The 13,435-nt window shown below is 46.9% G+C and overlaps 1 protein-coding gene across 2 annotated transcripts in view; it reads left to right on the forward strand.

Moving 5' to 3' along the window:
• Positions 1 to 5,394, forward strand: part of SIDT1 (SID1 transmembrane family member 1) — a 41,004-nt gene extending 35,610 nt beyond the window's left edge. For both annotated transcript variants that reach the window (XM_056483310.1, XM_056483318.1), the window contains 6 exons: positions 787 to 863; positions 1,588 to 1,634; positions 2,381 to 2,486; positions 2,784 to 2,894; positions 3,644 to 3,757; positions 4,145 to 5,394. In XM_056483310.1, coding sequence (XP_056339285.1) covers positions 787 to 863; positions 1,588 to 1,634; positions 2,381 to 2,486; positions 2,784 to 2,894; positions 3,644 to 3,757; positions 4,145 to 4,207 — 518 coding nt within the window. In that variant the 3' untranslated portion in view covers positions 4,208 to 5,394. The remainder of the gene's footprint in view (positions 1 to 786; positions 864 to 1,587; positions 1,635 to 2,380; positions 2,487 to 2,783; positions 2,895 to 3,643; positions 3,758 to 4,144) is intronic.
• Positions 5,395 to 13,435: the final 8,041 nt, after the last annotated feature.

The following is a 13,435-nucleotide window of genomic DNA, read 5'->3' on the forward strand; positions in this document are numbered from 1 at the left end:
TGGCCCTGACTCAGGTAACTGTCCACAGCTTTCCTTTTTTTTTTTTCCTGTTGAACTGATTGTGCTGAGGTATAGCAGCCAGGGATTGCATGGATGTGGGTGGGGAGGCAGGATTGTGTGCCACCTGGGGTCAGCTCTTGGGAAGTGAAACCAGTTTGCCAGCAGCACTGCCAGTCCTGTTCCTTGGCAGTGAGTGATCCAGCACAGGGAAACTCAGATCTTGGTGCAGGAGTGTTTTCAAGCTCTGTGTTGTGCCTAAAGGGGAACATATGTATTCATGTATGTTTGTCCATCCCCATTGCCACTGATGGCTCTGCAGTGAAGCTTCTGCAATGATTTTGAGAGCAGGAGTGCCCTGAGTGTGCTCTGCTCCTCTAGGACCCTCTGAAGCCTGTGGGGCCTATTTCTGCTGTTTCCCAGCTCTGGCAGCTTGTTCCATTGAAGGAAGTTTTCCCCCTTCCTGCATTCACCTACCTCTCTTCCAGAGATGGGGTTGCAGAGCCAGCCTCTTTACACATACAGGCAGGGCCTGTGTGACTTCTGGGCAGTTCTAGTGTAGAGAGGGTTTTTAAATTTTTGTCATAACCTGTTGTTCTGGTGAACTGCCATCTACACCTGTGATGGATGCCCTCCTGCTCAGCACAGACCACTTCCAAAGGGCAAGACATGGATCTGCTGACACCTGGGGTTCTCTGTTGTCAGCTGGTGGGTGTTAGTTTCTTCCTTATAGGCATTTAAGAGCTCACTGTGCTGGCTGTTCAGGCTTTTTATCCTTTCCTTTGACAGACATGGGTATATTTCGGCGAGCAGTGATGGTGCTGTACACGGACTGTATTCAGCAGTGCAGCCGACCAATGTACATGGTAGGTGACTTCTTAACCAGCACCTCTCAGCAGTTCCCCACTTCTTTAGGAAATGTGCAGAGGAAAGAGGTGGGGCTGTTTGAAAAAGTGATGGTCCTCATTTCCCTTGGTCACCTTCCCCCAAAATGGTTGGTTAACTGTAGGTCTCTGCTGGAGTGGTTTACCCCCAAACTCCAGGCCTCCCCTGATCTCAGCCTTGGTGAATAAAACATCAGAGCAAAGGTGATACAAGCATGACAGGATTTGCCTTTGCTCTCTGGGAGGATCCATTCAGAGGAACAGGTACAAGGCTCTGTGCAGTGCATCCTCTCTGGGGAAGGCTGCAGCTATTCTGGGTTTGTGGCTTAAGCAAAAGCAATTGCCATTTCTGCAGCATCTCAGGGCAGATAGCAAAAAGCTAAGAAATGGTGGCTGTTATGTCCCAGCGATTGCTTTCTCCTTAACAAAGAGTGCTAATTATGGCTTGAAGCCACATGGAGTTTTTATCTGTATGAGCATCCTTCTTAATTTTTTATTTATTCTCCTGTCTCCTTTCAACACTTTCCTAAAATTTTTGAGGGTCAGAGCAGTATCCATCTGATAAAAGCTCCCACAGAGCCAGGTGCATATGTGTTTGCAGGAACGGGACTCCAAATCCTCACATAATGCTCTCCTGAATTTCTGAGGCAAAGGCTTTTTTACATACTCTTTTCATTTTATATGTTCATCAGTGTCTTTTCTCCAGGACAGGATGGTGCTGCTCATTGTTGGAAACCTAGTCAACTGGTCCTTGTAAGTACTGGAATGTTGGTGCTTTGTATATTTGTGGCCAAAGTGATGGACAGATGCAACAGTGTCTGTGCAGTAATCCTGTGCTGGGGCCCTTCTGACGTGTTTTGGCAGGCAGGCTGATCTGAGGGTGGCAGCCAGATCCATAGGATGCAGTGCAGCACTACAGCTACATGGAGCATCCCCTGAGTGTTTCATCTGGGGGTGTCTCATGGCTTGTGTTTGAGGGAGCTTGTGCAGGGCTGGCCTGGTACTGTGCTGCAGTGTTGTGCTTCCCACAGAGTTGGGGCATCTCTGGCACATCCAAGGTTCAGGAGACCTGGCAGACCCTTCAGTCACAGAGCCTGACTGAGCACTAACTGCATGGAGAGGGATCAGCTCTTGGATGAGATCTAAAATCACTGCCCCAGGCTTATGCTTTTCACTAAAGCTGCTTCTCAGGGACATGCCTTCTACCAAATGTATGGTTTAGGGCCAGATCCTGCCAAGTGAGATGTGTTTGGCCATGGGTTGGAAGCAATCCAGGGCCCTTGCCTGTTCTTTGGAGTCTCCAGTTGCTTCAGCAGCTGACTATGGCTAAATTTCCTTGGCTGGGAGCAGAGGCAAACAGGGAACTGGGAACCTGTGGCACTGGTGTAGTGTCCCGCAGTCCTGGTGTGGGAGTAGAACAGTGTGTGGCTGTCAGTTTGGGATGTACCCTGTCCCCAGTGACAGCAGCTGCCTGATATCCCTTCTGTCCTCTCTCTCAGTGCTATCTTTGGTCTGCTGTATCGGCCCAGAGACTTTGCCTCCTACATACTGGGAATCTTCATTTGTAACCTGCTGCTGTATCTGGCCTTCTACATCATCATGAAGGTAACGGGAGGCAGCTTTTGCTGTCCTTGAGGACCCTGTCTCCAAAGGGAAAGGATGGGCCTTTTATCTGGCTGCAATTTGGGTTCCTGTGGTGCTGCAGAGGGATGTGGAAGGACCTTTGTGGGGATCTGGGTGGGACGGGGTGTTGGGGAGGGATGGTGTGTAGCCATTTCAGGGGTGGCTGGACTGTGTCTTTGGGGGGTGGTCAGCCCTTCACAAATGCAGATAGTACAGGCTGGTGTGTGAGCCCGGTGCTCTGTGCCCTGGAAAGAACTCAGGGTGTGTCCCTGTCTGCAGCTCCGCAGCTCTGAGAAACTCCTGCCTATCCCCATGTTTTGCATCGTGGCCACAGCAGTGGTGTGGGCAGCTGCCCTCTACTTCTTCTTCCAGACCCTCAGCAGCTGGGAGGTAAATTTCCCATTTACTCTTCTTTTGTCCATCTCTTTCTCATCATCTTTCCTTCCTGGTGTTTGTTTTGCACAAAAACGACTCTGGAGAAGAGTCTTGGGCTGCTCATGGGGAGCTGAAAGGGTTCAACTCATTTAGCAGACTTGTGAAGGAGCATGGGAAGATGTGCTGGGCCAAAAATGACTGTAGCTGTGTAGAGGCTGTTTATTACCAGGTGATCTGGAGGTGACTGATCTTTCCTAGGGGACAAAGAAGGAGCTGGGGATCTGAAAGGGAAACTGGGAAAATCCTGACCAGTGCTGGTGGAAGAAATCCCTGGAGCAGATGGCTGCCTGGAGTCAACCAGGTCAACCTGCCTGGGGTTGTTAGGGCACTTGGTGACCTGGAAGGCCATTAAATCCTGACTGGATACCTTCTAACAGGATGTCACATCCATTTCCATGGAAGTGAGGGGCTTGCTATAGAGTGGTCTGGTGGAGGCTGTGCAACTTGTGCTGCAGGACCTCAGATGTGTTGACCAGAGGGTTCCCCTTGCATGTGGGTTGTGGTCCTCCCAGATCCATTCTGAGGTCCAAGTATAACATTGTGTTGTTTCTGGCCTGCCCATGCCACGTTTCTGGCCAGCACAGCACCTTTTCCTGGATCCTGCTTGGAGGGTTAAGACAGGGTGATCCCTATAGGGTCTAGTGTGGCCAGCAAGGGCCCAGTATGGGTGGATATCAGGTCCTGACCCTCTGCCTCCCTCCTAGGAGACTCCAGCAGAGTCCCGGGAAAAGAACCGGCCGTGTATCCTGCTGGGATTCTTCGATGACCACGATGTCTGGCACTTCCTCTCTGCAGCTGCCTTGTTCTTCTCCTTTCTGGTGAGTCCTGCTGAGCCCTCCCACTCTGCTGGATGGCCTTGCCCTCTCACTTTGCTCCCCTCTATCCACATGGAGCTGTGACTGCTCCAGAACTCCACAGAAGTGCCCCAGCTCCTCTGCTTGGCTCTACCTCCAGACATCCTTCACAGTGGGATGCTCCTTGTCAGTGAGATCAGGGATCAGACTTTTTCCTTTAGCTTATTACTCTCCCAGTGCCTCCTGGCCTCAAATTCTCTCTGGGGCTGTTGTGGGGATGCTGAGGAGCTGCTGTTGTGACCAATGACTCACGGATTTGTGAATACCTCCCATAACGGCAGGGCCTGGAGATCTAAAAGGAAGACTTCCTGGCTAACAAGACCTGAATCTGGCTTGCACTTTCTTCCTCAGGTCCTGCTGACCCTAGATGATGACCTGGATACGGTGCGGAGGGACAAGATCCCAGTGTTCTGAGACCCCAGGGACAGGGGCACAGAGGTGTCCCAAACTGCTCAGCCAAAAGCACTGGGCACTGGTGTCTGTGGAGAATGAGCCTGTTTCCACAGCCAACAGCCCAGTGGGAGCAGGGAAACCACATCCTACAGCAGGCATGAAGGGGTGCTGTGGCAGCTGAGGTGGAACCAGGAGGGAAGACGATGTTACGCCTTTCCCGCCACATCCTCTGGGGCAGGCTTGATCCAGAGGCCAAGGCCAGTGCACAGCCCTCTGTCTTGTGGGTGCAGTGGGTGCTGGAGCCAGTGAGGGGGAGGAAACAGGAGGAAGGCATGTTAAAAACCTTTGCTTCCATTCCTTCCTGCTTATGTGCTCCACTTCCTCTCTGGCAAGCAGACTTGAGAAGTGCCATGCAAATCTTCCTGCACAGGGAGTTAATGCCTGCACCCTTCTGCCCTCGGAGAGTCCCTTCAGCAGCACAGGGAGAGCATTTGGTTCCTGTACTGCAGCAGATGAGGGAACAAAGGACTCCAAACTGAGGTGACAGTGGGGACACTGTGCTTTTTTTCCTTTTTTGTTGAAGAGACTCCTTCCGTAGCTAGTGGGGAGCCATGGTACCAAGGCTGCAGCATTGGTGGGAGGTGGTGAACTGGAGCTGCCTGTGAGGGCTCTGCCAGACTCAGAGCCTTCTACGTTGCTCTCCTGCAGCTTTCAGTCACTCCTGTTGAGCAGCCACACTCCTCTGGCAGCTCCAGTGCTGGCGCTTGGCAGTGTGCTGGTCTCTGTTATGGCACCACATGTGCTCTCCTCAAGTGACCCTGAGGCACAGGACAGCCACAGCCTTGTGTGGCAGCCCTTAGCTGCTGCTGTGTGCCTTGCCAAAGGGGCAGGGTAAAACAGGGAGGTTTTCCAGCAGCCTCAGACTTTCTCCTCTCGTGAGCTTGCCTTGGACAACTTGGCAAAGCAGGTTCCCTTATGGGCTGGGAGGTTGAAGATTTCGGGGCAGTTGAGCTCTTTAACTAATGATGTGGACCAAATTTTCTTCTCCAAACTTGTCTGAATGTGAAATGAGTTTTTAAATGGCTTCTGCATTCTTTCCAGTTTATTAGTTATTTAAAAAAAAACAAGAATAAGGTATGGATTATTTCAGGCCTTGCATCTAAAATGGGACCTGTTCTGTTAATTTGCAATTAAACAGCATTCTTTGAGGCCTGCTGTCCTTATCCTTGTCTGCCTGAGCAGTTTTATTTTGGTGTATATGCATGTAGCCAGTAATGCAAAGGTTTCATTCCACTTCTGCTTACTAAAGCAGATGACTCTGGTGAAGTTTGACTCCAAGAGTCTGTATCTCCTTGAAGAGTTTTGCACCAGCTGCTGGTTTTTATTTTTTTCTTAGTTGGAGTTTGCCGAGAAGGTCAATAAAATGGATGTTCCTGGTTCCCTGCTCTGCAGGGTGATCTAAATTCTTCTTGCTCCTGCTCTCAGCAGCTGCAGAGACAGCAGTCAGGGCAGAGGGGTGCCCAGCGGTGTCACACGACTGCTGCGATCCTTGGGTTTGTCACAGGCGTTTCCAGAGCATAGGTGTGGATGACCTGCTTGTTCTCTTAACCAAGTTGCCTTTGTGAGGCTATGTAGAGTAAAGAATAGACACTGTTGTTTGTCACTGTAGTCCCTCGGGCAGGGTGAGGAGAGGGCTAGAGGAGGAATGACACAAGAAGCTGCCAGTCATCTTCCCAAGCAGAGCTGTGCTGCTGTGAAGAGTGTCAGGGTAGACTGAAGGAGGACCTCTGTTACCCCAAATTTGTCCAGTTCTGAGGACACATTTTTATAAAATATACTTTCTCCCTGTGTTTTCATAATCTGTAGTCTCAGACGTTATTCCAAGCTTGTATTTGTTTCTAGACAGGAAGCTAGTTATCTTTTCTAAATTGAAATGTGAGGAAAAAAATGTTGAACAGCAGTTGGAAGTCTCGATGTAGGAGGTAGAACAGCATATGGGCTCGCTGGGCTGAGCAGAGATGAGCACAGCATGGAATGGTTAAGTGATAGCAGGGACGGAGAGGGAGGCTGGAGAACAGCACAGAACGAACAGAAAACCATGACAGAATTCAATTAAATACAAGGAAAGGCACCCCAAGCTTGAGAGATGGGAGGAAGGGTTGGAATCGTCTCCCTGCTGCTTCCAGCTTGCTGCATCAATTTTTAAAATTTCCTCTTAGCTTTTCCCTGCCTGCTGGACTCTGTTCATGCTTCAGCTCTCCCACTTAGTGCCTGAGCCCTTGATGGCTGTGGCTGCTGGCGGGTCTGGCTGAGCACGCAGGCACTCTGTGCTCCCAGCTGTCCCAGGCACGCTTGGCTCTGCAGTGCCCAGAAATGCAGCTTGAGTGCTGCTGTCCTCCAGGCCACTGCCCTCAGGCAGGAAGAGCAGCTTGCTGTGTACATAGAGGACCTTCATTCCTTTATTTCAGGGGTTATGCTGTTGTTTTCTCACCTTTCTCTGCTCACAGAAAGAGAGATGTGTAGGGGTAAAAGCAGAGCAGCATCATGCAGTTGTGTTGGGAGGTGAGGGGGCCTTTTTGCTGCCCATGGGCCGGTAGTGGAGTCCTTGCTTCCCACTGCTGTGCCCATGCTTGGGATAAGCTGCTGTCACAACTCCTGAAAGGGAAATAATGGTGCCATGGGCAGGTACACCTACTAGAATAAGTTGCTCAAACCCCTGTCCAACTAGGCCATTCTAAAGATGTTGCATCCACCACCTCTCTGGACAATCTGTTCTAGTGTTTTACCACTCTCACTGTAAAAATCTTCTTCCTTACCTTCCATATATTCCCTGTTTTCTCAGGAAATGTAGGTAAAATTGTTCTGCCCAGTACAACTGAAAGCAGAAGGAAACAGCTTCTGTACAATACTAATATCCCCTCACAGGCTAGGAAAACTGCCAGAGTCATGTGAGCTGTAACAACTCTCCCTCTAGCCTCTGGACTGGCAGAAGAGCAGCCAAGGCAGGGGGAATGCACTGCAGTGAAAGAGGAAGGCAGCTCCCTTGTGTCCTGTTTCCCCTTCCCTCTGCTATGACTGAACTGTACACTGGCTTTCACTGAAGGAACAAAAGCCCCTCCATCTTAATACTAAATTTCAGCCTATTTTAAAAATTAAGACCTTTCCTAAAGGCAACTTCCACGCCTGCAAGAATTTTGAGGTTTACAAGCTAGGTGTTCTAGAGCCCCTGAAAAGAATTATTTCCTTGTAATTCTGTCAACCAGTATTGTGCAATTTCCCACAAAAGCTTTTACTTACCTTGAATGGGTCTCTACTGCTCTCATCCAAACTGCATCCTTTAGCTTCAAACGGTGACAAAACAACTGTCTTAGACCACTTCCAAATCAATGCAAGGGGACTGTGATGAGAACCATTTTATAAAATGAAGTTGTATCTCAACAGTGATCGCTGTCACCATGGCAGGGACAGCACCTGCCATGTAATTTTTAGATTCTACACAATCAGTATTTATTTCTTCTGAATTATGTAGTTTTATATCTCCAGCTAATATGGTGCATTACTCTGCTATATGCAGAGAATGTACATCAGTGGAGAACTCTGATTGTAAATGCCCAGTCTCAAAGCAAAGCTTTTATTTTTACCTCTACTTAAGAGTGAATGGCATAGCTTTCCGTGGAAAAGAAAGCAGTACCAACAGGAACGCAATATTCAAAGACTGTTTTTCTCCTTTTTTTAATAAAATACTATCATGTTCATATCTATACAAATAATTATTACAACTATTAAACAAAGTATTACATTTAACAATAGAAATCTCAGAACTCTGAATAAGATCATGGTTTGGGATATTTACACCTGAATGCAACGTATTTGTAAAAAGATGTCAAAATAAACAGATCAAGATCTTATTTACAACTGGAAGATGATGTTCCTGTTCATTCATTATAGCTTTCTACTGCAGAGTTCCTATTTTCCATTACAAAATAGTAAGGATTTTCCACTGGGACCATATCCAAGTCATTTACAGCTGTATAGAACCAGCAGCACAGCAGAATACTCTGGACTGAATATAAGTAATTTACATTGTGGAGGACAACAGCATCTTTGATTAATCTCCTGTGGCAAAATCCATACTTGCTTCCCTTCTCACAGTGAGCAGGCAGGAACAGGGTCCAACCCCCCACGAGCTCTGTTGTTTCACACTTGTGATTGCCAGAACAGCAGCACATATTGCAAACTTGGAAATGTTCTCATAAAGATACTTCTGGTGAGGCAGAAAAAAGCGCCTTATAAAAAAAATTATCTCAGAAAAACTGGTATCAGCAAATAATAAACAGTGTCTGTGTAATTAAGCAGGGCTTTCTCGCAGAGAGTATGAATTTATATTGTCAGGACCAAAAACCTTTGCTAAATCTTTCACCAGTTCACAGAGTAAGCTTCTCTCAGTGGGAATAAAACCTTGGTGCTCTGAGGTTTCCAATTTACAGATTGCAGAGGCAGCAGGAGATTGAAAACACCCTTACACAAACCTGTGTCTGCTACCCATGCTGGATTATGGCAGTGAGAGAAGGGAACAGCAGTAGGTGGTAACAGGTCAGGTAATAGCAAAGAATGGATCTTCTTATAGCACTGTATCAGAAAACAAATCTGAATGATCTGGTATAAACAGATTCAATGCTACTGTCTTGCCAGGGGATATGGGATCATTATTAAAGTGATGAGCATGAAACTTACTAGGGGAACAGCAGAAGATGACAGCTCTTAGCACACTCAGTCATCCAGAATCAGTGGGAGTTTGACTGAGTCCTTGGCCAGGACTGCACAAGTACTCAGAAAAGGTGAAAGGACAACAGGAGACCAGAAATAATTAAATGGCCCCTCTTCTCCAGCCATGCCCTCTGCAAGTTGCCCTGCCACATGACTTGTTTCCTGCAACAGCACTACAGACACCAACCACAGTAGCAGCAGCAGCAGCACAGCTTTAAAGTGCAGTAGGAAATCTGTGCAAAGTTCTGGAGGCTTGGGACTAGCACTGTGCTTTTACTTTTTTTTCAGAGAGATGCTTTTCCACCTGGGCAGCAGCACAGTGGCAAGCTGGAAGTATGAACTGGAAAACTCATTCTAGTAAGGCTCAGCCTCCAGCTCAAATCACGTCAGTTCTCATTTTCTTTAACTGTTCCTAAATGAGGTCCTTTCTCTCTAGAAAAAGGTATATAAATATTAACACATTACTATTTTATTGCCAGCTTTCCAATTAGTCTCTCTCTGCTCTTACTCTCCCAGGCTGTTTAAGGGATTAATATGACTTCACTGACATACATGCAATCCAGCCCAGTATTATTTACTATTGTTTGTTGAAGACATTTAGGCCAAGCTGAAGTCCACAGCCACACAATGCCTGTCAGGTGTGGCAGTCCCACCCCAGAGTTAGTGCCTAACCCTTCCCTTCCGCTGCTGGTTTTTCTAAATTAAGGGGTACTGGGTATTTTTCCTTCCTTCAAAGCCAAAACAAATCCTGTGTAAGTAACCTTCAAAAAAAGTATTATGGAGGAGAAAATGCCATTCTCAGGCTAATGAACCACAGCTAAACCCACAAAATCTTTTCTAAGTACACCTTGAAAAACAAAGGAACTGTTCGTTCCCAGATAGTCCTCAGGAAAAAAAGAAAATTGATGTCATTGATGCTTGCTGAAGAAAATGTATTTGCTTGTCAAATGATTTTCATAACAAGAAAACCAGAATCATTCTATCTGCAGAAACTCACAAGCTGCTCTCAAACCAGAGGACCAGGCCAGGTTCAACATTCAAAGCCCATCTTGGGTGGTCAATTACACCAAAAGGCTACACAACAAATGCAATTTTTCTTTAATTAAAAGTTATCTAGAGGCCAGTCAGCAGTGCAAATACCAGAATTTGGATGAATATGTTGATATGAGGGCCTCACAGAGAGGTGTGCCTACTTTTCTTGTCACAGCAGTCTCCTGATCTCACACCAACACCATGGCACATTTAGCATCACTGACAGCATGTAAAGAGACACAAAGCTTCAACTGAAATTGCCATGTTCAGGGAGAGGAATGAAATTATATTTCTCCACCCTGGTCTTGTGAGGTTTCAGAAAAAGGCCTAAGAAGGATGACAAAGTACCCTGTCACAACAAAATACAGAGAAGACCAAGGGTCACACAGTAAGTATTTCTCAGCCACACTGCAAAATTATGCAGTTCCTGCAAAATCCCAACAGTCATTGTATGGCTGTAATGCTTGTGCTGTGATTCCCTGCACTGTAGGCATTCTGTGAGCAAGGAGGTGCTGGTTTTTGTTGTCTTTGTAAACAGAAAGGGTGCATGTGAAAGTTACTGACAGTTACTGCCTCTTCAGAAAATGATGTGCAGCATGAAATAAAACCAAATAAAATCACAGCTGACATATTCTATTGTGAATACTGAGGACTGCATTTAACCTTGAGACAACAGCAGTAAATATGGATGAATAAGAAAATAGAACAGATATTTCAGTAGAAAGGGACCTATAGTGATCATTCACTCCAACTGCGTGGAGTGCCTCCATCTACTTCACAACTAAGTGTATTGTCCAAATGCCTCTTAATCATGCTTGAGGTATCAAACACCTTTCTAGCAAGCCTGTTCCAGTGTCTGACCACTCTCCTGGTAAAGAAATGCTTCCCAGTGTTCAGTCTGAATCTTCCTTAGTGCCCCTTTGAGCCATTCCCATATGTCCTGTCAGTGGATCCCAGGGAAAAGAGATCAGCATCTCCCTTTGCACTTCCCCTGCCAGGAAGCTCCAGAGAGCAAGGACATTGACTTGTCTATCCAGATCCCTCTCCAAAATATCTGTCCACAGCAGCTCCAAGTTTGTTATCATCAGCAAACTTGCCAGTGGTGTGTCCAACTTCTGTATCCGTATCAGTGATAAATATATTGGATAGAACTGGCCCTGGAACTGAGCCTCACGCAACACTGCTGGTGACCAAGTGCCAGGCAGATGTAGCCTCATTCACTGTAAGTCCTTTGAGCTCTGCCTTTCAGCCAGTTCTTCACCCACCACACCATGAACCTGTTAATCCCATTAGCAGCCGAACAACTTGTCCAGATGGATGCTGTGAGGGACAGTATCCAAAGCATTACTAAAATGCAGAAAAATTACATCCATTGCCTTCCCTTCATCCACTAGGTGGGTGACCTTATCACAGAAGAGTATCAAATTAGCTAGACAGGACTTCAGTAAAGCAATGTTGCCCATGCCTGATGGCTGCATTATTCCTTAAACTCCTTTCAACAGTACCCAGTATAATATTCACAATTTTTCCAGGAACCCAGACTCTCACAGTCTGTACTTCCCTGTGTTCTTCCCTCATGTGCTTTCTGCAGATTGGAATAAGACTAGCTACCTTCCTGACTGCAGACTCCCAGATTTTTTGTAGAAGATTGAGCAGGGTCGTGCTGGATGTCCTGCTTGCTCCTTCAGTACTCTGGGATGAATCCTGTCTGGCCAAGTGGATCAGTGGACATTCAAGTGTTGCAACAGGTTTAAGTTAATAAGCTCTCTCCAGTTTTAAAAGCCATCATAAAATAGTGTAGTTTCCCCATCAAACTAATACAGTTTTCTGTGAATGTCTGGAATGATGAGCACGCTAGAAGCCAGGGCTTAATTTTTCACTAGTTTGTCTTGAAAGCCAAACCCATTGCTACACACACAATTCCATTTAAAGCACATTTGCTTCCCTCCTCAAAGACCAGACAAGTGTGTAATACACATAGAGTGGCTGCTTCTTCAATCCCCATCCTAACCATCCAGAACCCATGGAACAGTCACTGTTACAGAACTCACCACCTGAGGTAGACCCTTTGAGACCTACTGTACTATAGACACCCCTTCGGTCAAGAGTCTCACCAGGGCACACTCAGACCTGCAGTTGCCTTAGTTGGTTTGAGGCTGAAAACTGACTCATTCATAACCCCTGGCCCCTGCAAAGGCCAGTGGCTGCCACTTGGTGACTGCACTGTGGCAGAGAGAAATTGTCTTGTTGTGAACTGAAATACTCAATTACGTGTAAGAAACAGAGAACTGATGCACCACTTAAGATAAGTTCCACCTGAATTAAATAATGATTCCAGGCAGAAAGGGACCTGGGGGTACTGGCTGACAGCTGACTGAACATGAGCCAGCAGTGTGCCCTGGTGGCCAAGAGGGCCAACAGCATCCTGGCCTGTATCAGGAATAGTGTGGCCAGCAGGAGAAGGGAGGTCATTCTTCCCTTATACTCAGCACTGGTGAGGTCACACCTTGAGTGAGGTGTCCAGTTCTGGCCCCTCAGTTTACAAAGGACCTTGAGACACTTGAGCGCATCCAGAGGAGAGCAACAGGGCTGGTGAGGGGCTTGGAACACAAGCCCTGTGAGAAATGACTGAGGGAACTGGGATTGTCCAGCCTGGAGAAAAGGAAGCTCAGGGGACACCTTATCACTCTCTACAATTACCTGAAGGTGGGTGTAGCTAGGAGGGGGTTGGTCTCCCAGGAAACCTGTGACAGAATGAGAGGACACAGTCTTAAGCTGTGCTAAGGGAAGTTCAGATTAGATGTCAGAAAAAAAAAAATTTCACTGAAAGACTGATGGGACAATGGAATTGTCTGCCCAGGGAGGTGGTGGAGTCACCATCCCTGGATATGTTTAAAAAAAGACTGGATGTGGCACTCAGTGCCATGGTTTAGTTGATGAGGAGGTGTTACGTTAGGTCATGCATTGGACCTGATGATCTCAAAGGTTTTTTTCCAACCTAATTAATTCTGTGATTCTGTGATTCCCAACCAGGATCAGAACTGTTTTACTTCACCTTGCAGGAAAACACCAGTCTGCAGGTTACAAGAACAGAGACATTGTCAGGATAGACTACAGACACAGCCCAATTATTTTTCATGCTAAAGCCTCATTACTTTCCTGAATCAGTGTAAAAGGGCTTAGCAAAACCAAAGTCTTGGGCAGTCATGCTGTGGAGAACTGTTCTAGGTCTCTCTTTGTGGGTCCTATTCTTGAACATGGAGAAATAAGAAATATCTTCCTTTCCACCTTTCAAAAAGAACAAAACAAAACAAAAAATCCCAGGGAGCCTGCTCATGCCCATGCCCTCACCAGGAGCTTCTGACAGGTCCCAGAAGCAACAAGTTGATGCACTGGTGAGCAAAAGCAAGCAGAAGATGATTGCATGCCAGGGAACCTGAAGTTACTATG

Source organism: Oenanthe melanoleuca, chromosome 1, assembly GCF_029582105.1.
Source record: "Oenanthe melanoleuca isolate GR-GAL-2019-014 chromosome 1, OMel1.0, whole genome shotgun sequence".
Taxonomy (NCBI): Eukaryota; Metazoa; Chordata; class Aves; order Passeriformes; family Muscicapidae; genus Oenanthe; species Oenanthe melanoleuca.